The sequence below is a fragment of the Lissotriton vulgaris genome, chromosome 6 (assembly GCF_964263255.1).
Source record: "Lissotriton vulgaris chromosome 6, aLisVul1.2, whole genome shotgun sequence".
In the NCBI taxonomy this organism is placed as follows: domain Eukaryota; kingdom Metazoa; phylum Chordata; class Amphibia; order Caudata; family Salamandridae; genus Lissotriton; species Lissotriton vulgaris.
Window position 1 is genome coordinate 425,045,804 of NC_141694.1, and position 25,033 is coordinate 425,070,836.

General features: G+C 42.3%; 1 protein-coding gene across 1 annotated transcript in view; it reads right to left on the reverse strand.

Annotated features, from left to right (window-relative positions):
- SACK1B (scaffolding CK1 anchoring protein B) overlaps positions 1–24,706 on the reverse strand; it is a 166,560-nt gene extending 141,854 nt beyond the window's left edge. The window contains exon 1 of the mRNA XM_086926441.1: positions 24,544–24,706. Within this exon, the coding sequence (XP_086782567.1) occupies positions 24,544–24,693 (150 nt within the window). The 5' untranslated portion in view covers positions 24,694–24,706. The remainder of the gene's footprint in view (positions 1–24,543) is intronic.
- Positions 24,707–25,033: the final 327 nt, after the last annotated feature.

Below are 25,033 nucleotides of genomic sequence, written 5' to 3' on the forward strand. Positions count from 1 at the left end.
AGAGGCCATAAGGAGCTGGAAGACCATTGTGGATAGTTGTCGCTGTAGCACGGGCCAGCTGGGTGTCAAGGATGGTCATTGGTAGAGCTTCAAGTTGGCAGGCACCACAGGCTGTTGTTGCTGTAGAATGAAGAGCAGATCTGGCATTGCTGGTTGTAGCTGGAGGTCGCATTAGCGTGGAGGACAGGTCTTCACTGAAGCTTCACGATGGTGGTCCTTGCGGGTGGCGGAGTCTCAGCGTGAAGGGGCCTGTTCAAGATCACAAATAGCCACAACTTCAGGTTTTCACTTTTTCTTCTTGGGAGGAGCTCAGAGTGATACCAGTCAATGGTCCATGACCTGGGGTCACTGCTTGGGGATCAGAAACTCACTCCACCAGAGGCCAGCTGGGCTCAGGCGGATCCAGTTGCAAGCTCAGTCAGGTCTTGTTGCAGCAGTTCAGATGGGCAGTTGCAGGGAGGCATCCGGAGCTTGTTATGTTCCTCTAGCTAAAACAAGAGGCCAGCCAAATGACCATTGGAGTCACTCATGTTAGTCTGGGATGAAGTTAAGAAAGCCCAGACTTCCATCTCAGACAGCAAGGCAGTCCTCAAGCATCAGGGCAGTTCTTTTTCAGTAATGTCCACAGGTCCAGGAGTGTTCTGAAAAAGTGCCTCTTGAGGTCCAATATTAACACCTGGTGTTTATTCCACCTAATACCCCCAAATTTATTTCTGAAAAGTTATTTTCCTTCCCCTATCAAGGGTCCGGAATGTCTGGGTTGACAAAAGGCTGGTGTCAGGTTAATTTGCGTGTGCTGGAGGGAAGCACTTCAAAGTGAACTGAGGCAGGGCACAGCTCCATCCTCAGCCATCCTGGCAGGATGGCCCATCATGCAGAGCCTTAGTCCCCTTTGCCTCACTGTCTGGAGGAATACACTAACCCTAACAGCAGAACCATTAACAGTCATGTGACCCAGGATACTGACAGAAGGCACAAATGGTTAGGACATGAAATGCCTACTTTCTAAAGGTTTTTCATTAATAACAACAATGGGTATGGCTCAAAAACAGCAAGGCTGAGCACCTATAAATCAACAACCAAGAAAGAATGCCAATGCTGCTAATAATTTCCAAGTAAATTAAGAAAAGATGTGCGGACCAGCCATCATTGCACCTTTAAGCTCATTTGTAGCTTTTTTATTTACATTTTTCATCATCCTAAATTTTTTTCTTCAAAACAGTATATCAAAATACATTATACAAAATGACCACAAATATTATACAATAATTCAAGAAACACAAATAAAGCAATTTATCCAAACAATCACACAATTCTCACCCTTTCATTCATTCAGCTTTCATCCTTCCATGTACATCACAAATATTCACAATACATTCACATGCACAAAGACCAAAACATAATGTTGAAACCAATCTTTTTGTACTAAAAAATTGTGAAATTATTACAAATTTTTTAGAAAAAATCATGGTTATATACACATTATTTACAACAAGCAATATGTTTGGTACTCCACTGGTCTACGCGTTTTAAACCCCAATGATTAAGGGATTCTCATCAGGACCAAAAATTCACTGAAAAACAAGCAGAGACACCAATCAAAAAAATGACCTTGCTTAACCATTAAGCACCCCTAAAACCAGCAGTTGAAACAGCCTTGGTTTACCTTCTAATGAATATATCAACTATTTCAGGTTAAAGGAAACCTTAGGTATGGTAACTGAAGGGCCACATGGAAAACAGAGAAAGAAAGATGTGAACGAAAAGAATATGAGTTTTTTGCAAAACAACCATCCGTGTATACCAGTATTTTATATACTACCAAAAAATCATAAAAATGCACAACATCCACCCGGTGAACCAATTGTCTCCGGATGTGACTCCCTCCTTGAACCAGTATCAAAATATGTTGATTGTTTTCTTAAGGAATTTCTGCCGGGAGTAAAATCTTATCTTCAAGACACTACAGATTATATTAATAAATTAGATGACGTCCCATTCACAAAGGATAAGGATCTATTGGTGACATTAGAAGTCAATTCCTTATATACACAGATTCCCCAAGATGAAGCAGTGGCAGTGCTTGTCCACTACTTGGATGGAAGAGAAAGACCTACCAGAGTACCTACAGATTTTATCGTCAATCTTGCCTCATTCACGTTAAAAAGGAATTATTTTTCATTTGGAAATGATTTCTTTTACCAGACAAAAGGGGTGGCGATGGGCTGTCCGTTTGCGCCGGAATTGGCGGTACTCTTCATGTCCATGTATGAGGAAACGTTCATACACAACAATAATCCATTTGGAGACCATATAACAGCATGGCTCCGATTCATCAACGACATTTTCATGGTCTGGACTGGAGGGGAAGAACAACTAGATATTTTCCATAAATGGTTAAATTCCAGGACAATGGACATCCAATTTAGCATCTCCCAATCAGCCCATAAAATAGCATTCCTTGACGTAGAAGTCTACTCAGACACAGGAGGTCTAGCAACAACGCTTTTTAAAAAAACCAACTGACAGAAATAAAGCACTCTTGTATACAAGTAACCACCCTAGGAGCTTACGCGACAATTTGCCCTACGGGCAATTTTTAAGAATTCGCCGAAATTGCTCCTATGAAGATGAGTATGCCCTACACGCCAATAATTTGATGATCAAATTGCCAGACCGTGGATATCCAAGGAAACTAGTCAAATCAGCTATGAAGCGCGTGTGGCGGACTCCACGTGAGACCCTATTGGAACGGAAGAAAAAGTCAGCGACGCAACGCCAAGTGTGTGTCACCACATTTTGCCCAGACTCTAACAGATTAAAAAAGGTAATCAACCAAAATTGGCATCTCCTAAAGCAATTGGATGATAAATTTGCCACGGCTCCTCTATTTGCTTTCAAAAAAGAGAACAGTATATCAAACTATATTGTTAGAGCGGGAATTAAGAAGGAACCAAAACCCACATTGAAACAACAAATGGGATTGGAACTGGTAAAAGGGCACCATAAATGTGGTACATGTGTGTGCTGTGAGTCGACAGTCGAAGGATCGTTATTTACCCACAAAGGAATACATTGGAAACATGACACCTTTTCCAATTGTAAAATGAAATATGTTGTGTATTGAGTAACATGCCCGTGTGGGCTGTTATACATTGGAAAGACAAGTCAGGAGATACGGCAGCGGCTTAGTCGACATAAATCTTGCATCAGAAAAAAGGTAGAAATAGCTCCCCTGGTAAATCATTGGATAAAAAAATCACACACGGAGAGAGATCTCCGCTGGATAGTGATTTCAAATGTTGAGACCGATCCGCGAGGAGCAGATCGCGAGTTAAAATTATCAAGGAGAGAAGCACTATTGATCGTCAAATTCGAAACAGCAGTGTCAGGATTAAACGAAATTTCAGAATTGTATAAGCTGTGATTTTAACACCATGCAGAAGGATCACTTAGTATTCAGACAAGGTATCCTGAGAGGAAATCAAATTGAGCTTCAGTCATACCTCGTAAATATAATTTTTGAGCCTTTTTACACACCTAATGGTTGCCAAACCATTTCCCCAAATAAAATCTCTTTTTTTGAAAAGTACGGATAGAAGACTCGAACCCCACCTCGAAAGAAAGCCAGTGGAGGCTAGGGTAAAGAAAGACTACACGGAAGTTCGAAGTAGCTCATGCTTTCATTTTTTATTTTTTTCATATATGAAATTCAATGGACACATGCCACGAAAATAATGCAAAAAACACAGTTGATGGACAGAATGCAGAACAATGTCTTACATTCACCCCAGTACAAAGATCTGGGCCTAAATCCTTCGTTTTTTTGCACTCCACACCACCCTAGGTCAGACAATGGCTATATGCAAACCAGCCTTGACCCTGTGCCTCATGGGAACAGTCCAGCCCGAACTACCAAGCCATGTCTTTCCCAGACCGAAATCAAGCATCCAAGGACCGGTTTCTGGCTATCAGCCTTCTTCAGCCTGGATAGCTTGACTCCAGTGATGCGGAGATCCTGGGACGCACGTCTGAGCATACCCAGCCCACTCGGGGGGAAAATTGCAAAAAACACAGTTGATGGACAGAATGCAGAACAATGTTTTAAATTCACCCCAGTACAAAGATCTGGGCCTAAATCCATCGTTTTTTTGCACTCCACACCACCCTAGGTCAGACAATGGCTATATGCAAATCAGCCTTGACCCTGTGCCTCATGGGAACAGTCCAGCCCGAACTACCAAGCCATGTCTTTCCCAGACCGGAATCAAGCATCCAAGGACTGTTTTCTGGCTATCAGCCTTCTTCAGCCTAGATAGCTTGACTCCAGTGATGTGGAGATCCTGGGACTCACGTCTGAGCATACCCAGCCCACTCGGGGTGAAAATTGCAAAAAACACAGTTGATGGACAGAATGCAGAACAATGTCTTACATTCACCCCAGTACAAAGATCTGGGCCTAAACCCATCGTTTTTTTGCACTCCACACCACCCTAGGTCAGACAATGGCTATATGCAAATCAGCCTTGACCCTGTGCCTCATTGAAACAGTAATAATAATAATAATAATAATAATAATAATATGAAATTTGTAATGCGCTCAGCTTACCCGGGGGCATCCCGGCGCAACAGACCAGAAGGAGAGACTCAGCTAATCACTACTATGGAAACAAATGGGTCTTAAGAAGTTTCCTGAATGGTAGGATCTTGGGCTCTGAGCGAATCTTAAGGGGCAGAGAGTTCCAAAGAGAGGCCACTTGCACAGAGAAACGCCTGCCCCCAGAACGAGCTCTTCTTACTCTCACTAACTGCAAAAGGTGTTTTTGGTCCGAGCGCAGCAGACGTGGGGGTTTGTAAGGACGGGCCATGTTAGCAAGGATAGGGGGGCTTTTGTCATGTAAAATTTTGTGGGCTGTACATAGCGCTTTAAATTTCACCCGCTCCTTCACGGGGAGCCAGTGAAGCGCTTTGAGGGCCGGAGCAGCAGACTGCCTTCTGGGAACATCCATAAGGACTCTCGCAGCTGCGTTTTGCACCTGTTGGAGGGTTTTGAAGGTCGCTTCGGGAGCACCGAGAAATAGCGCATTCCCATAATCAAGCCTCGATAGAATTAGGCCACGTATCAACAGCTTCCTTGCTGGATCAGGGAGCAGAGGTAGCACCTTTCGGGCTGATCTCAGTAAGCCAAAGCAAACCCCTGCGGTCTTCCTGGCATGAGTCCTGAAGGACAGGTCTTCTTCCAACCATACTCCCAAGGACTTGATCTCCTTCTTGGGGGATGGTGGGTCACCAAGAGACCGGGGCCAACAGCTCGCAATAATGGAGGGGCTGGAACAGTCCAGCCCGAACTACCAAGCCATGTCTTTCCCAGACCGGAATCAAGCATCCAAGGACCGGTTTCTGGCTATCAGCCTTCTTCAGCCTGGATAGCTTGACTCCAGTGATGTGGAGAGCCTGGGACTCACGTCTGAGCATACCCAGCCCACTCGGGGTGAAAATTGCAAAAAACACAGTTGATGGACAGAATGCAGAACAATGTCTTACATTCACCCCAGTACAAAGATCTGGGCCTAAATCCATCGTTTTTCCCACTCCACACCACCCTAGGTCAGACAATGGCTATATGCAAATCAGCCTTGACCCTGTGCCTCATGGGAACAGTCCAGCCCAAACTACCAAGCCATGTCTTTCCCAGACCGGAATCAAGCATCCCAGGACCGGTTTCTGGCTATCAGCCTTCTTCAGCCTAGATAGCTTGACTCCAGTGATGTGGAGAGCCTGGGAAAATAATGCAGGCACAATGTTTTTTCAAGATAAAACATCCACTTTCTCCGGTAATTATTCCTCTATCGGGAGGGAAACCAAACTCCCATCATGCTTTGCACCGATCGTGCTCGGAGGTCTTCAAAAACCAATGAACAAGCTGACCAGCATCTTGGAACATCCATTGGCCAACACCTCTGCAACACCTGGAAGCAGCTGTCAGCGCGATTAAGGTGAGAGGATTAATGGCGGCCCGCACGTCCGGTAGTTTCATGACTGTTGGAAAAAGGTTCTCCCGTGGTAAAAAAAACGCTCTCTCTCCTTGCAGACATCTAAGGAATTGTTTGGAATTGGTCCCGACCTTGCAGACAACTCAGAGTGGAAAGTGCCGTCACTTGATGAATCGCAAAGAGCAAGGTAAGAAACTCCTGCTTCAACAAAAATAGTGGCATCAGAACGTCGTTTGGAATTGATGGCTATAGAGCTACAAAAGATTCCATTCTTCCTCTCCAAAGGTTCAATACACCGAACGGCTGCTCACGAGTTTTAAGGCACCTACAGTATATGATGTATTTACGCTAAACAACTTTACCATTACGAAGTAAGTCTTCGTTCACATTATAAATTTTACGACTGAGTATAGTTAATTAAAAGACGGGACATTGATTTTCCTTTCTCTCTTTCTTTCTCTGTTTTCCGTGTGGCCCTTCAGTTACCATACCTAAGTTTTCCTTTAACCTGAAATCGTTGATATACTCATTAGAAGGTAAGCCAAGGCTGTTGCAACTGCTGGTTTTAGGGGTGCTTAATGGGTAAGCAAGGTCATTTTTTTGATTGGTGTCTCTGCTTGTTTTTCAGTGAATTTTTGATCCTGATGAGAACCCCTTAATCATTGGGGTTTGAAACGCCTAGACCAGTGGAGTACCAAACATATTGCTTGTTGTAAATAATGTGTATATAACCATGATTTTCTCTAAAAACAATTTTGACTACTAAAAGGATAATTTGTAATAATTTTACTATTTTTTAGTACAAAAAGATTGGTTTCAGCATTATGTTTTGGTCTTTGTGCATGTGAATGTATTGTGAATATTTGTGATGAACATGGAAGGATGCAAGCTGAATGAATGAAAGGGTGATAATGGTGTGATTGTTTGGATAAATTGCTTTATTTGTTTTTCTTGATTTATTGTATAATATTTGTGGTCATTTTGAATAATTATTTTGATATACTCTTTTGAAGAAAAAATTGAGAATGATGAAAAATTAAAATAAAAAAAAGCTACAAATGAGCTTAAAGGTGCAATGATGGCTTTTCCGCACATCTTTTCTTAATTTACTTGGAAATTATTAGCAGCATTGGCATTCTTTCTTGGTTGTTGATCACTTTCTAAAAGTGGCATTTTCAGAATTGTGACTTAAAATACAACTTTACCATTAAACAGGCTTTTAAATCACAATTAATTTGAATGTAAACAGCATATCTCTATCTTCTACCAATCTAGAGTTATCACTTTAATTTTAATAGGGTAACCCAGTGTTAGTCAATGGGAGAGATAGGCCTTACAACAGAGAAAGACAACTTTAAGAGTTATTCATGGCCAGGACATGTAACACATGTTCTACTTTTTTAAAACAATGCACTGTGTCCTATGGGCCTGTAGGGCCTACCTAAGGTGTGACTTATATTGCTAAAAGGGAAAGTTTAGGTCTTGCAAAAGTTGAATTTCCTTCACCAAAGGGGCAGGTTAAAATGGCAATACTTGCTGAAGTGGAAGGCATGAGAAATGTTTTAAAAGCATACTTTAGAGGGAGGGCACATTGAGTGAGGCAGACACACTAGAATAATTTAATATTCAGGCCCTGCGTACATGTAGTAGCGCCTCTTAGGGACTTACAGGTAAATTAAATGTACCAATTAGGCAGATGGCAGTTGTACCGTGTTTTAGGGAGATAGTGCAAGTCCATTATCACTGGTTAGCAGGGAAGAAGGACAGAGAGTCCTAACGGCAACACAATGCAAAAATCTGGCGGAGACTCTGCTAAAAGGGCCAGGTCCAACAGTCATGCACTAATTGTAGGCATTTTTGTGATCAAGGAAAGATCAAGACAAGGGGACACTCCATGACTATCGCAACAATTCAGGACAATATCCAGAGTAGCTAATGAATGCGCAGCAGAGGCGGAATTTCAGAGATTGAATGAGATTAATTGATAACAATATCAGTATGATATTCAAAATTGAGCAGGCATCCAACAGCCCTTCGGTCTGGCTAAGGCTTCCCCCTTTGTCATTCCAGAATAAGCCTAACACCACCCCCCCTCCCCAATTTAAAGATCTCTGTCATCTAGATGAGGATCACTTTGGCTAAAGAGCTTCTGCCAATGCGGAGGCTGTACTTTTGTCAAATCTTCATTTCCAAAATCCTCACAGTAGCCAAGTGGCAAATGAGTCACTGGGGGCTCGAGCTGTTACTGGCACCCACCAAACATTGCAATTATACAACCAGCTCCTAGTAATGTTAAGAGTCACAGATGCATGATCTGAACATACAGCAGTATGATTTTATTATTTTCAAACTGACAGATCATGGGTTCCTCCAGACTGCAGCTGTTGTTTGATGTTAACTTTGCCCCCTGTAAGATCACTCAAAGCAGATACAAAAGTTAGACAAAGATAGGCCAGAAGTTCATTGAGAAGGATTGTCAATAGCAAGCCCTATGTTAAAGGAAAAGACGGAAAAGCATAAAATAGATACATAATGTTAATTGAAAACATGGTACTGAACATGTAGCTCAAAAATATATCAATAGGGAAAACAAGGCCCATGCAAGAATATTTTAAGTGAAACTTGCCACAGTATACCTGTGGACAATACTTTGTGCTGGAGCTTTGCAAAACAGAAAGCTTTGGAAAATGACGCAAACAGCAGCTATGGTCAACTTTACGTGCAAAAGCTATTTTGCAGTTAATGTCGACCCTGGTGCAAAACTAAAACAGATGTGACATGTATGGAGTGGAATGATCCAAAAACATAATTTGTCCCAAAGTCAGACATAATGACGTGATGTGGTGGCAAAAACAAGTGGGTAAGCATTACATCACCTGATATACATTAAAGCACAAATCTTACATGTTTGCAATGCAGCTTTGTGATTGGTTTTGAATGTCCTGTTTCAACGCTCAGCTAGGGAATGGGAGCCTCTACTTGGTGTCCACGCGGGATGGAGTGCAGCCTACATGGAAAACGGGGAAAGAGCACATGACTGGTTTGGGCTACCCAAGAGGGTGGACCAGACAGTTATTGCGCACTTGGAAGTGAGCAAACCACTCCTCCCCATTCCCTGCTCTGAGAGAAGAGCAGTCCAGCCAACCCACCTGCCTAAAAAGCAACAGGAAAATAAAATAATAACAACTCAAAGTTATCATTTTATGTTTTTACTTTACTTTACAGTGCACTGCTTAAAAGCAGTGGGGTGACGCTCCTCCGCCATAGCGGAGGAGCTATCCCTGCCATTTCCCCTTTTTTGCAACTTTCTAAAAGTAGCATTTTCAAAATTGCAATTTAAAACCAAACTCTACAATAAGAGGATTTTTCATTACAATTCCAAAGACATCAAACATGTAATATGGTAACCCCAATGTTAGTCTAAGGGAGAGGTAGGTGCCGAAGTAGGTAAAAACATATGTAAGTGTTTTGTTACTCTACCAGGACATGAATGAGGCAAGATTCAAGGGCTACTTAAGTGGGCGGTACAATCAGTGCTGCAAGCTCAATAGTAGCATTTAATTTACAGGCCCTATTCACATGTAGTACCACTTTAGAATGGACTTACAAGTACAATAAATATGTAAGTTGGAGATAAGCCAATGTTACACCAATGTTACCATATTTTAAGGAGTAAGCATGGGCACTTTAGTACTGGTTAGCAGTTGTAACGTGCAGAGTCCTAAGGCCAGAAAGATAAGAGGATGAAGGCAAAACGTTTGGGGGAACACCAACCTAGGGCTGGCAGGTTTAACAGTTTGCCTTTATGTTTATGTAATTGTGCAATGGTGAGTGTCATGGAACAGCCATTTTAGTGTTAGTGACGCTAATGGTACCAGTGACATATGACTACGCACAATTTTTGTGTTCATCATGCAATGCAGCACTGCAATTTTTCAGCAGGTCTTGGTTGCATGAAGAATAGTAAATCTGGACCTAAAAGTCAAAGAATCAGTGTTAAAGACTTAAAGGTCCTAGTATCACGGCGGAAGCTGCTGCCAAAATGTGCACATCACAGGTGACCCCATTGACCTAAATGCAAAAGTATTTATATTGGGTCTTTTAATTGAAGAAATCCTATATCTGGAAGTATTTTCCTACTAGGATTTGTTGGTGTTCAGATGGACTGTGGGAAGCGAGTTTCTCCCTCACACACAAATATGAAAAAGAACACAGAATGGTGCATGATGCCTTAAAAATATGTGTGTAAAGGGAACTCATAAATGTGAGAGGTTATGGGGGCTACTGAGGACATACAGCGGATACCATGAGGTAGCCTGAGAATCGCCAAAGTTTATTGAAAGGAAGAGAGCAAGTATTTGCTCCCTGAAACAGTCTGCTCTGTTGCAGCATCCCAGACAGACTTATGACGCTGTTTTGTTTCAACCTTAGTTAGATCATTTTCAGTCTCCATCTAAATGTGGCAACTGTAATTCTGAATTGCAATTGAGCTTTGTTAGGCAGCAATAATCCATTAAAAATACTTCTTTTTAAAACACTAAATAAACATAAAATGTGTAAATACACAGTTTAAGTATATCTGGAAGATTCAAAGTAACCTGACGACTTAGATAATCATTTACACCACTCTAAAGTTTATTTTGAATAGCAGAAGGTCTAAAGTTAAGTTATCGTTGAACTTAAACAGAAGGCATTGCTAACACTTCAAGAATGAGTCTTGAGACATCACTAACATTCATATGCACGGCATAATTACCGACGCCATGAAGTCTGTGAGATAAAAGGCCTAAGCTTGTTTTATTTTGGAACATCTCTAGTAAAGGAACAGCTGTTGACCATCACCGCGGAAAAGTAGTCTTTGTTTCTTAAATAGATCAACCTCCCCTAGCATGCACACTTGAAGAGGAATGCCTTGGAAATGTGAGAACAACTTAAAACATTCTTTCTCGAAGAATGAAAATGAATAGGCACCTGGAGCTCAATCTCATTAAAGACATAAGATGAAAGAAGCCTACTTGGTGTTGCTTTCCCTAGAAAATTGTAATAAAACAAGCAAACACGTTTGGATCTTCACTACGTTAGATGAATTTATGTTAATTAATCAAAAGGATCCCGCAGTCATATTTTAACAAGGAAACTGTAGAAGGTATTTGATTTAAAAAAGTACTACATTTGAAAGATTAGAATCCTACCAGGTTTGAGACAACTCAAATATGTTCACAGTACAAGGACAGATATTTTGTTCCACAAGTTCTACAGATGAGTCAGAAGGCATGGTTAAAATAATTACTGATCATGCAATTTACTTACAATTCTGTTTCATAAATAACTAATTTGAAAGAACTACAGCTGCGCCTGTCGTTTTCATAAATTGTTTAGTAAGATAAAATGTTCAAACCCTAACTAGTTCAAAGCAGCTGGTGTGTTTTGAAGGATCACAATATTGTCACCTTTAGATTAAACTAAGTACATCATAGGAAAACAATCTTTGCTCAAATTTTCGACACCAGGTATGGAAGGAGAATATAATGATTTTTTTCGCGATTCCTCGTGGAATAAAACACTTCCAAAGAAAGTACATATTGCTCCTTGAACGAAGGTAGACGCGGTTATTAAAAAGATTAGCTCTAAGTGAAGCTAAACAGATATCTGTGTCTGTGGATGGCAACATGCATTAATTGTGCTCAGATGTATCACGGTAAGGTATTTCATTCTCCTTAATTATCCCTCATGAGAGGGACATGGACTTTGAAATTATGAGTTCACTTTTGTAAAACAGGAAAAATGAAGGATTCACAGCCCTTTCTCAGTGTTTTGTAAATCTGTAAAAAGAGATCATGTCAGGACTCCAGTTTCATATTGCCAAAGTAGTTGATGCGTCACGACAGAATCACAGCCAAGTCCCGTGGAGGGAGTTTGGTGGGGAAGGGAGGCGGTGCGGGGGAGGGGCAGGGTGTGAACTGCTAAAACCTGGAATATGGATAATTGCAGGTAAGTAAACAATTTAATAAATTAAACGAATTTCGTAGCGCGCTGCATTTTGCGATGCAGAGTGCGCTCCGAAATCAATTTTATTTATTACATTGTTTACTTACCTGCAATTATCCATATTCCGTTGTTAACCACCCCCCACCCTGCCCCTCCCCCACACCACCTCCCTGCCCCACCAAACTCCCTCCATGGGCCGCGGCTGCAGAATCATCATATCCAATTCGGATGTAAGCCTTTGTGATTTAGGGCCCTATTAAAATGGAGGATGACCCGACTACAAGTTGGTGGTCCAGCAGTTTGAATAAGGATGCGACTGCCACTGGTGGTCTCAATGTCTTTTTTATGTATTGTGGCAGGTGCCTGAAACATATCCCTGCGCTAAGTGGCAGGCACAAAAGCCCAAACTGAGGCCCAGGGAGTAAGGAGGGGCCTGCTACGGGACTCCAAAGTCCCTTTACTGTCTCCCTTTTCATGGCAGGCTGAAAATCGTAATGCCTATGTCTGTGCCTGGGAGGCACCCCCACCATTGTACGCATTATTCCGCCTCCGACGGACAGTCGGATCCGTAGCGGTAAGCCTTTCCGACCACCATCCAAATGTGGCAGGTAGAAAAGATGATTGCGATGGCGATGGGACCACCACCCATGGGCTGTCGGTGGCAGTCCCACCGTCATCTTTGCAAATTAAAGATTTTCCGTATTAAAGTGTTGTTTTCCTTACAACATTTAACACGGTCCAATGTGTGATTTACAAGAAAAGCAAACGCTTCCTCGCCATTACAAGTACATCTGAAAACATTTTTAAGTGCTTAGGAAATAGTGAGGCTATATGTCTAGATATGTTAGAACATGCAATAATTCTGTTCAGATGCACGCAGTGTATGTGTTCACTAAAACGACCGATGCATAGCCTGTTAACCTTCTTAAGGCAATCCCAAAACACTTTATTGGATTTTGTTACATAAGGCATTATAAAGTAGGAAAACATAAAGTTGTGAAATGCAGCTCAATCATACACACCTGTTTCAAAAAATGAAATAAATCATTTAAAGCAATACAGCCCACTAAACGTGGCCCAGTAGTCTAAATCAGTAGGTGTATCTTGATAGAATTACTTTGTTCTCACATTCAGAAATGAGCACGATTGACATCAAATGCAAACCAACTTCAAAATGTCTTGAAGTTTGAGCACTAGAAGTTATATTTTTCTACATATTCCTGCTTGGTACAAAGCGTTTTGAAAGAACATACTTTTATTCAATCTACACAGACGGTGAGACTCGTCTTGAAAAGAAAAGGTTTAAGCGTTGTTAAACTGGCAATTTAGTGGGAGTCTGCATTAGCTTTGCTCTGATGCCTCAAAGTGAATATTCGTTCATTTTCATTTTCCACTCGTTACCTTCTTTTTGGCCTCCTTTTTATTGATATGTCAGCCAGAAGATACAAAGATACAAGGGATGCTAGAAGAGAACAGCTGGTCCTTCTCTTCTTTTATAAGCAGAAAAATAAAATCCCCCCTCGCTGAACCATGTCCCAAAAAACTCTGAACAAAGAATTCAGGTAACTGAATCCAGGAGTCATCAGGAGATTATTTCTCATGCGGGAATCTTACATTCAGAATTTTCATTGCTTCTCTCCATCTGTCTCTTATCTATCTTGCTCTCCTCTCTTTTTATTCGTTCTGTACTTTTCTCCATCCATCTATTTATCCATTAAACCTTTATTCAGCCTTTTCCATCTGTCCATCCTTCCTTCTCTCCATCTTTTATCAGTTTAATCCATCATTGTTTCTCTTCGAGTTTTTTTGTCTTTTTCTGGCCTTTTGCATCCATTATCCTGCCATCCTTCTTTCCATCCTTCCATCTTACCTGCCTTCTTTCTTCTCATCCATTACTCTTTTCTTTCCAATTATTCCACTCTGCTGCTAAAGTAGGGGGTGAATGATGCCCCTGTAAGCAGTGTCTGTATTGTGATGATCGAGAGGGGCTATATTTGAATCATGTGGTGGTCAATACTGGGTGAGTACTTGTCAGAACTGGGATTCTTGGTTGGCTGAGGTATGCACCCTGGCCAGGCAGGAACCACCACTCTTGTCAGGGTAAGCTAAGTTCACACGAAAAGATAGCCTGTGCTCACCCTGTTGTAGCTTGGCACAGAGCAGGCAGGCTTTTCTAAAGGGGCAACGTGTCAAATATGTGTACAACACCCACACACAGTAACAGAATCAATAGAACGCATAAAGAATCCACACAGGTGTAGACAAATTGATTGTTAGATTCTAAACAAAACAAGACCACAACGACAAAAAATCATTGTATAGAATAAGTCAACACTAGCTCTTAGAAGCAAATAACGCTTAACTGGTTAATTGAGGATGGGCCGGATGGAGGCAAAGTCAAAATTCGGGCAAACCGCGATAAAGTGCCCGCAAGCTACAGGACCCATACAGGCCCGGTGAACAAAGTACCTTTTCTGAGCTGCTGCATCAGCGATGCACAGTTCCGCTGCATTGGACTCTTGAGATGCTGAATTGGTTCAGAGAGTGAAGTGCCAAATTCACTAGCTGGTTATGCTACATGCAGACAGAAGCTGCGTTGATGTCTGTGTTGCAAGTATCTGGGTCCACTTGCAGTGCACCTGGCACCGGAGCTGAAGTAGAGAGTTTGATTTCACTGAGTCTCAAGCAACAGAAGGCAAGCCTCTTGGAGTAAACTTGAATAGAAAGTAGAGTCCAGCTCTCCTTCAGCAAAATCAGAGTGGAGCAGGCAGCAGGACAGGAAACAGAAAAGCAGGCCTTTTAGGTCAGCACTCCAGCTGAGTCCTTTAAGCAGTACAAGAGCTTTCTGGCAGAGCTTAAGTTACAAGTCCAGTAGTGTCTCATTTTAGGGGCCAGAGACCCAGTACTTATACCCAAAAGTACATTTCTCTGCCATGCTGTCTATGGGAGGTAAATCAGCCCTTTGTGTGGGCGATAGGACACCACCTATTCAGTGAAGTGTTGACCCCTCCCTTCCATCCTACCCATGCAGGGCCACCAGAATGCAGATCTATGTCATTGGGTACTCAGACACACTTAGACTTCCTGTTTTTGTGGCTGTATAGAGGGAATGCACATGCACAAAGTGCAGCTGTCACCCACCCCAGATGTGTATTGGGGACAGGCTTCAAGGCACAGAGAGCAGTGAGTGCAGAGAAATGTCAACTTTTGGCATTTCTAAAACAGTAATGTTAAATCCAGCTGCACCAGTAAGGAGTATTTGTCATTACCATTCCAAATATATTTAAAATGAACTAGCTACTTCTCTCTAATCAGGAATTACAGCTTAAAAGTGTATTAAGGAATTCCTAATGTTAACCTGTGAGAGACGTAGGCCTCACTGTAGTGAAAAATGAATTTAGCTGTAGGCCAGTACCAGGACATGCAAAACATAAAATTATGTGTCCAACTTTTTACTTAGACAGCACTCTGCCCATAGCTACCCAAGTCCTACCTTAAAGGTGGCTTAAGTCTAAGAAAAAAGGAGTTTAAGGATTGGGAAGTAGTTTTTAATATCCCAAGTTAAAGTGGTAGTAAAGTGCACACACAGCACTGCAATGCCAGGCCTGAGACAGATTTGAAAGGCTGCATTTGTTGGTGACACAGTCAGTGCTGCAAATCTTACTTACAGCATTTAACTTACAGGTCCAGGGTGTACGGTATATCACTTTACAAGGGACGTACAGGTAAATTAAATAAGCCAATCATGTATACACCATTTACACACGTTTGAGGAAGAAGCACATGCACTTTAGCACTGGTCTGCAGTGGGAAAATGCTTAGAGTCCAAAGGTTAACAAAATATGAAGGCACAAAGCAAAAGGTTTGGGGGAAGACCACCCTAAGGGCAACAGGTGTAACACATCTCCCACCAGCTGGAAGTGGAAAGGTCTACCCAGTCTCTAGGGAGTTCCCTTCACTAAGGTGGAAATACCTGGATAGACCATCAGCATTGGAGTGGTCTACCCCTGTTCTATGTTCCACCCTAAAGTCCATCCTCTGTAGGGAAGTGGACCACCTCAACAGTTTTGGATTCTCACCCCTCATTTCCATGAGTCACCTGAGGGTTCTGTAGTCAGTCTGAATCAGGAAGTGAGTGCCAACCAAATATGGCCTCAGCTTATGCAGTGCCCAAACGACAGCAAAAGCTTCCCATCCTATAGCACTCCACCACAGTTCCCTGGGGGAGGAGTAACATCCTGGGGATGAAGGCTACAGGTTTGTCTAGACCCTCCGCATTAAGTTGAGACATACCACTGCCCCAATGCCATGCTCTGGGTCATCTGTCTGAACAATCAACTCCTTGGAGAAATCAGAGACCCTGGGCACAGGAGCTGGGTATGTGACTTGCTTAAGAGAGACAAATGCAGTATGGCATGCCTCGGTCCAAATCACATTTCTGGGCTGCTTCTTGGAAGTCAGCTGTCACGGGGCAATAATGGGGCCATGGCCCTTGACAAATATCCTATAGTACCCAGTGATGCCCAAGAAGGCTCTGACCTCATTCTGGGATTTGGAGGCAGCCAGGCCATGATGGTTTCTCTTTTGTCCTGAAGAGGTTTCACCTTCCCCCTGCCCACCAGGTGTCCCAAGTACACTTAAGTCCTGGGCAAACCGTAACCTGTTGATCAGCTCATGAGCCTGGGGTTTAGAGTGAGCATCTGTTTTGTCACTGAGTTAAGCCCTCTATAGTCCACACAGAACCTCAGTTCAGGTGCGGTGTCCACTGGGACAGCTTTTGGTACCTGACCACAGGACTGACCAGGGGCTACTGGAGGGTTCTATCAACCCCACCTCCAGCATTTTAGAAAACTCTTCCTAAATGCTGGATCTCACCTTATCTGACAACCTGCAAGACTTGTTCATAGGGAGAGGTTGTCACCTATGTCCATATCATGGGTACACAGGGGGTACCCCCAGGGATAAGGGAGAACATAGAGGAGTACTGTACCAACACTTGGTGACAGTCTCTCTGTGGTTCAGGAGTTAGAGTGGTGGAAAAGAATTGCTTCCTCAACAGACTCATCTTTCTCCTTTCAGTCTCAGAGGGCAGGGAGAGGTTCACTTTCCACTTCCTCCTCGCCATCTGTCACCAGAAGCATGGTGACCTCAGACTTCTCAAGTGGGGTTTGAGATGATTGACATGCTGCACCCAGTGGGATTAGGTAGGGGTGTTGAGATCCACAAGGTCGGTGGTCTCACCCTTTTTCTCAATCACATCATAGAACCTAGTCCACCAGTCCTGGAGGGTCCTGTGCTCCACAGGCTCCATCACCCACCTTTTTCGACCAGACAGCAAATCCACAGAGGTAGATTTCTTGTAATACCACTCTTTCATGACAGCCTGACTAGCTTTTAAGTTACTCAAAGCTTGCTTCCATAACATAGGCATTGGCTCCTAAAAGCCATCTTATAGCTCATGATGCCCAGGAGAGTTTTCCTGGGAGCCTGCTCCCACCCTTCCTTCACCAAGCTCAGACGTCCTCTAACATGGTGCCTAAACAGAAGCTTAAAGGGGCAGAAGCCCACTCCCTTCTGTGGTACCTCCTGGTAGGCAAAAAACAAGAATAGTATGAGGATAGCCCACTATTACGTGAAGGCCTCATGTAGGTCTCTAATTATGCCCTTCAAGGTCTCGTTGAATATTTTATCAAGCCCATTGGTTTGTGGATGGTAATTAGTAGAAGACCTGTAGATCCAGTGTAGGAACACTCCTTCCACATTGACTGAATGTATGCAGAAATTACGTTTTTTTCCCCTGTCAGACACAACTTCCTTGGGATAACCTAATTAGAGACTTTTCCACTGCATGTGCTGTCATGGTTCTCAGACTGATTGCCTCTGCATACATGGTGGCATGATCGAATGTTGATGCCCATCCTCTCAAAGGATGTGCCAACATTAGGAAGTGGGTCGAGGGGCAGATACGCCTCTGCCATGTCTTCCCACTAGCAGGCAGGTCTCACAAGTCCTATGGAATGTTCTTGAATTAGTCTTGATCCAGGGCTAATAAAAGTGTGGGACAAGCCTTGCATAGGTCTTGTCTTAACCCAGTTGTCTTGCCAGGGGAATTTTGTGAGCCAGCTCCAGTAGGAAAGCTTTGTGGCATTCGGGGACCACCAAGGCCATTGTTGTTCCATGAACAGAAACCTTAGACTCACTGTAAAGGAGGCTGTCCTCCCAAAAACGTGGTGAGTACCAGAGGCATTACCTGCTTCACGGGCTTCAGCCTGTTGTCCTACGCCCTCAAGGGTTGAGCACTCTCTGTGCCCTACAGAACTCCTCCTTGGTGGGTCTTCCTGGTGAGGTAGTGTGGCTCACTGGTTAGAGGCGGCAGACCCGAGAGCAGAGGACGGCCCGGGACCAGGGTTCGATTCCCGGCGCGGCAGGTTTCTGGACCAGGGTCAGCGGACTCGATAATTCTCTCGCCTCGGTGCCCACTCTGATCAGCGATCACACTCGGCAACTCTGGGCATTAGCTTGCCTCATCCTCACTAACGGCCCCACCAGACCGCCGGGGATGCCTGGTCTCACCCTGGAGATACCCATTAAGGGACCATCTCTCAGGGAAGCCAGGAAGGGTTTTGCAGCGGTCGAAGCGCCTTGGGACCCTACGGGTAAGTAGTGCGCTATATAAATGCCTATACATTTACATTTACATACATTCCTACTACATGCCATCTAGCAATGACAGGCAGGTCAGTAAGAGGTGCAATGCCCTGTTCAGTTGGCTCCAGGTGGCCACCTCAGTTGCCCCATCCATCTCAACAGGCATACAATCAGGAGCTGATTTCCCATGCCTCATGCCTTTCCCCATTCGTAGCAGCTGGATGGGCCATTATTTCAGGCTCCAGCCCTTTCAAACTCCCATCCTGGGCAGCGATGGACCTTGTCATAGCACAGATCCAATCAAGTAACCCTAATATCTCCATATGAAGCTTGAGCTCCACTTACGTCCAGGCAGTGTGCTCAAAGTCGAAAATGCTCCAATTGTGGAACATTATCTACAACTCAAACACTCTGAAAAAGAAATGACCTGGTGGGTCATCGAGTTGGTCAAACCAATGATCAGACAAAAAAGCGTTGACAGAATCTTGACCCTGAAAGAGAACCGATGGATTGAAATTGCAGACAGCATAAAAAACGGAATGAATTCCTCCACTGAGTGGCACACCCTTGCGTGTCTGAATTGATGCTACTTGCAACAGTCTGCCCTCTTTCCATAGATCTCACCTTGTAGCTTTTAATTCCTAGTTCGAATCATACATTCCCTTTCACTATGAGCACAAGTGATAGGCTGTCTAGTTAAATAACTTCTAGAATGTATGTACTCCAGTCATAAGGATTATAAATAAGCTGTTATATATAAGTGAATACATAGGCTCTGTTTTAACCAAGTTGCTTTAAACCAAGCTGTAGTTTTATGTTTTTCTCCTTAAAGTATTCTGTTCCCTAAGCATAGAGATTGTGCGCGCACCTAAATTGCGACAGAACCCATCAGAATTTTTTCATGTTTAATTTTATATGCATTAATTGTTTACTGCTTCATGTTGTCTCAAGATCTATTGTATAACATGAATAATTACCATGATCATATGTCTTTACTGTACTAGTTAACTAACATAGTACCAAATAGCCTTCCTCTAGTCAATTCACCAAAAGGACTAGGCTTCAAATGTTTTTTACAATAATAAAATGACAGGCTCTCACTAGAGCCTTACGCTGTATATGGTTGAAAGATAATTACAATCACCTGGTGATTCGTAGAAACTTGGTTGATTTTCACACAACTAATTGTGATTTTCGTTCAATTATAGCTCGCTGCAAAATTCTCAGGCCAAAGGACTATGTCAAAAGGATCTAAAACTAGTTACCAAACGATTGCTTTCGCATGTTTAAATATGGCCGCCAAGCTTGTATTCAACAAAAAGTCAGTCGCCTGTTGCTGCAGGCCGTAGTCTCGCGATAATGTATGTCCCGAGACCGCGTAAATCAATTTAAATAGCAGTACCCTTCCCCAGAAGCTATCAACTGTGTTTACCAAATTAGCTGTCGCTGCCGACGTTGACAACGGTGTTGCTTCGTGTTTCCGACCTCACAAGTAAGTGTTGGCTTCATCTGCCCAAGCTACAGGGGCACTTCGCACGGTCTTTAATTATACATCCCTTGCAAGTTAGTGCACTATACTGACAAGGTTTAATACTTTGTTGCTTTTAAACCAATGCTACAAGTAGCGCTCGAACTAATTCATCAGGCATTTTGAGACGTTCTCCGACCGTCCCCTTAAATGTCTTAATCGCCATATAAATCTTTAGGGCGGAGCTGCCTCCTGTTCCTCTCCACTCCATAAATGCTAAAGCCTGTAGCCTTGTAGCTGTCTTCGTAGAATTTTAACTTTTGTTGTACATATATCGCTCCACATTGAGGCTTTGACCGTAGAAATTGTCTGGCACTAATAGGCATAATCTTCAGGGTCATTCACACGTAACCTGTTTGGCATAAGCTGTACATGACCCCCGTATTTCCAGCAATTGCCCGGTTTATAATTAGCTGTTCTTGACACAATGAAGCTGTGTTCTCTACTGATATTTATCAGCAGCACTTAATCCTACAATGAATATAACTCTGTTTTTTCATCAACTATTGATTGAAAGTCACAAACGTTAATAAGACCTATCCTTTCCCATTTATAGATCGTGACTTCCCACCAGCTGCCTTTGAAGTAATAAACACATTAAAACCTGATGGTATTTTCTTCTGCTGCTTCATTGAAATTAAGTTTCAAGGTAATCTTCACCACAAATATGGTTCACTGTATCAAAATAGATCGTCACGTTGCAATATCGTGAACCAGCTACCCTTGTTTTACAGCATTTTCTACCTCGAAGCTCCTGTCCCAATAGTTGACAGAGTTTTGTCGTCCACTGATTCACCTCAACCAGCATCACTGACCCAATTGGGAAGTGTATGTTTCAGAACTTTGAGTAAGTGAGACTCATTCACAATTAACATTTTTAATTGCTTGTGATTCACCATGAACTGTTTGATTGATATTTAGTCGCCACACCGACTAAAAAAAGTTGTATTAATATCTTTGTGTCCCATGCATTTTATGATTAATTGTTATAAAAATGCCTTATATTTTCATTCTTTGATAATTGACATGAGTATCATTTATGTAATGCAGTATAACCAGGTTGTAATGTTATGGTATTTTGTTACAGTTTTTCAGAGGGTCACCACTTATAATGCACAAAGCCCATGTCCTGATGATGGTCTTATGAAATAATCTCCAAAAGACCGAAACGTCGACTATTGAGTCTAATTCTGCTCGTTATTCATCAATCACGATTGATTTTCATTTACTTTTGGATTTGAAGTCATTGTGTTATTATATGTTAGCAGTTTAGACCTACCTTCTGATGTATTATAGGAGTATATAAGACACTCCTTTTATATCCCAAAAGCATTTTTCTGTACCCTGTTTTATCACTGATTAAATTCCTTTGTCTTTAAGAAAATAATAATCTTTTGACTCAAAAAACCTGGTTATTGTATTTATTCATTTTGTTAGTGTGGTAACATTATTGACTTGTATTAGAGAAACTATATTCAGCCACTAACTTGTAGTAGTGTGGGTTCTTAATTAACTAGAGTCCTTAACTTGCTGACACTGATAATTCAAATAAAATACCTTGCTGGCCCATTTTTCTCAACGGCTTTCCCCATTCGTAGCAGCTGGATGGGCCATTATTTCAGGCTCCAGCCCTTTCAAACACCCATCCTGGGCAGCAATGGACCTTGTCATAGCACAGATCCAATCAAGTAACCCTAATATCTCCATATGAAGCTTGAGCTCCACTTACGTCCAGGCAGTGTGCTCAAGGTCATTACCCAACAAACTGTCCACAGGCAAGTTTCTGAAGACCTGACCCCCCCACTCAAATTGAACAAGGGCCACTGGGTAGTGACCATTTCTGTTGTCAACCACCACAATCTGGTGGAATGCAATGGAAATTAACTGCCCTGGGGAACCAGCTGACTCCTTACCATAGTCATACTGGCTCTTATATCCATCAGAGCCTCCTCACCTTGTACATCGATCGTGACCCATTGCGTATACTTGGTAGTATTTGAGGGCACATGAATCTTAGGAACCATCTCACTGTCAACCAGGGCCACTAGGGTTACCCCACTAAACCCCTCATCCTATTTAATGCGACAAACTCATCCCCCAGCTCTACATTAGCCTCCCTTGAAATCTTTCCTCCAATGGGAGTTGGTGCTCTTTTTACACTTGGGATCTCCCTTTAGTGCCCATACTCATAGCACTCCCACTAGTTAATGAACTTAGGCTGCTGACATTTGTCAGGGTAGTTTTTCCTCTGATGGCCAGATTGGGAATGAGAACCAGACCCTTTCCCCTGTGAGTTGTTTGGGGGACCTTTAGAGAACTCTGCCTTTTTATTTTCTCCTCCTTCTTCTGGTGGGAACCTTGACCACCCTTTTGGGAGTCCCCTAGATGCTTTATTGGACACTCTCTTGTTGACCCAGATGTCCGCCTAATTATCAACCTTCCTTGAATCAAAAAGATTACTATCAACCAGGTGTTGGCACAGCTCTGTAAAACAAAGATCAAGCATATGCGCCTTCAAAATCAAGTTGTACATTCCTGACTAATCATCTACTTTGCTGCCCCTCAACCAGCCCGCAGTGTCTTCCTTGCATAATCTAAACAGTCCACTCAGCTCTTTGATGTGATCTTGTGACTGGCCCTGAACCTCTATCGGTATTTCTAAGGTTCCAGCCCAAACTTACAAACCAAGACTGTCTCAAACTGAACAATGACAAGACAGAAGTTTTGGTTTTCCAAAAGAACGCTGTGGAATTTCACATAGTGGCCGAACAAATTAGGGCCCACGTTCATCCCCAGCACCCATGCCAAGAACCTCGGGGCATCATTGATAGCAAACTCGACATGACCACCCAAGTCAACGCAATCACACCCTCCTGCTTCCATACCCTGAAGATGATGAGAAGAATCTTCAAATGGCTCCCAAGCAGCACCTGCAAAACCTTCACAAACATTGTCATCATTGGGAAGCTGGACTACAGAAGCTACCTCTTTGCCAGGCACCACAAACAACTCACCAGAAGGCTGCAAGCCATTCTGAAAATGGCAGACAAAATCATCCTCAACCTCCTGTGCTGAACACCCTTCATGCCACACCTTATGTAGCACGCACAGTTGAAAATCATCACTAACTCCTTCAAGGCACTACACAACACTGGCCAGCATACCTCAATAGTCACATATCCTTTCACAAACCACCCAGGAACCTCTTCTCAGCTAGACTCCTGCGGATATGAAGAACCAGATCCTAAGGTTGGACCGTCTCCTAAATCACCCTTGAAGCGAAAACGACCTATTGATAAATATCAGAGCCTCCTCATCACCTCTAGGGTTCCGCAAGAAGCTGAAGACCTGGTTCTTCAATTAAAGATGAGGCCTTATGCACACTTGCTCAGCACCAGGATACCCTCCCAGGTGATACTACACATACACTAACATTATGTTTCTAATTTGATATATAATTGTATAGGCATCATGCAAATACACAGTGCCCTGGAATGTTAAGGGCTGAACAAGAGGCAATGAGGTTCTGTAACAATCTAAATTCATAGGATAAAAGTGGATATCCTAGGCTTCTGAAAGACATATCTGATTTACATAGTAAGATGGATGTTAATTCCTTTGAAACTGGTAGGCGATCGGCTAGCGCAGAGATCCAGTTGGGGAATAGATTGCTGTTAACTGTGAACTGGCATGGCTTGTGTGCCTCATAGGGATGTGGCTAAGTATTTTTAAAATTTGGCATTGGAACTATGCTCACTTTTAGTAGGAATCGTATTGCTGTATTCAATGCTTATTTGGACCCTTCTCTTACTAAACGGAAAACATGCAATTTTATGTGAGAAACCTGGAGACATTTTTACCAATGTCCAAAAACAATTTAGTCAACTACATATTGGCCCATGAAGATCTCAATAATAAGACTCAAACTAATAAACTACCCATTTCTGATTGTTGCATTGTTATAATAAGCCTACACACAACGGTGAGATGGAAAGCACAGCAGCACACATTCAACAACACTTTACTTAGGCTAGAAGTGGTCGCACAAATGATGCAGAACTACATCACTATATTGCTTGGAAGAAAGTCTGTGAAGTAATTGGTGGTTCGGGGTGCTTCTAAGTTATATGTTAGACGAGAATGTGTTACAACAAGCCCTGTTATCAAAATCAAAAGGAAACATGCTGATAACATAATTATGTTTTTAAGGTAAAGGGAACTAGGGTTAAACACGCGCAACTTGAATTTTTTAGGCCATATGGCTCTGCAAATATCTCCCCAAAATTTGTTGGTTCCCTTTATGAGATAAACATTATTTCCAAATTGGAAAAAGCCTAGAGTATAGGCAGACAGTGATTTTCAGTTGAAAACAGAAAAATACCTTACCCGGTTTCTTTGAACTTGAAATCCCTGTTTCTCTGTCATTTTAAGAAAATGACACATTTTTGAATCGTCAAGCAAAATATACACTGAAATCCCTCTTGTAGAGGCCTCGATGACTTCCTTAAATAAATCCACATCAGTAAACATGTCCATGACAATAGCAATGACCTGTAAATTGAAACATTTGGATAAATAAAAAACATGCTCGTAAACATTTTGTACAAAAATAAAGTATAGTTAAAAGAAATAAATCAGCACTAGACCAACATGCAGCTGCGCATTAACATTTTGCATTAGTATATTAAATATAACAAAGAAAAGTTCCTTGTTTACTTACTAAAGTTTTGTTTTCAACACAAAAACATACAGATTAAAAGAAGCAATGTATATTCATTAAAACATTTGTTTAAACTAAGAAGAGCAATTAATACATTTAGGGATTATAGGAGTAATATAGTAAAATTAGAAATTATGTTGCGACTTTAACATATCT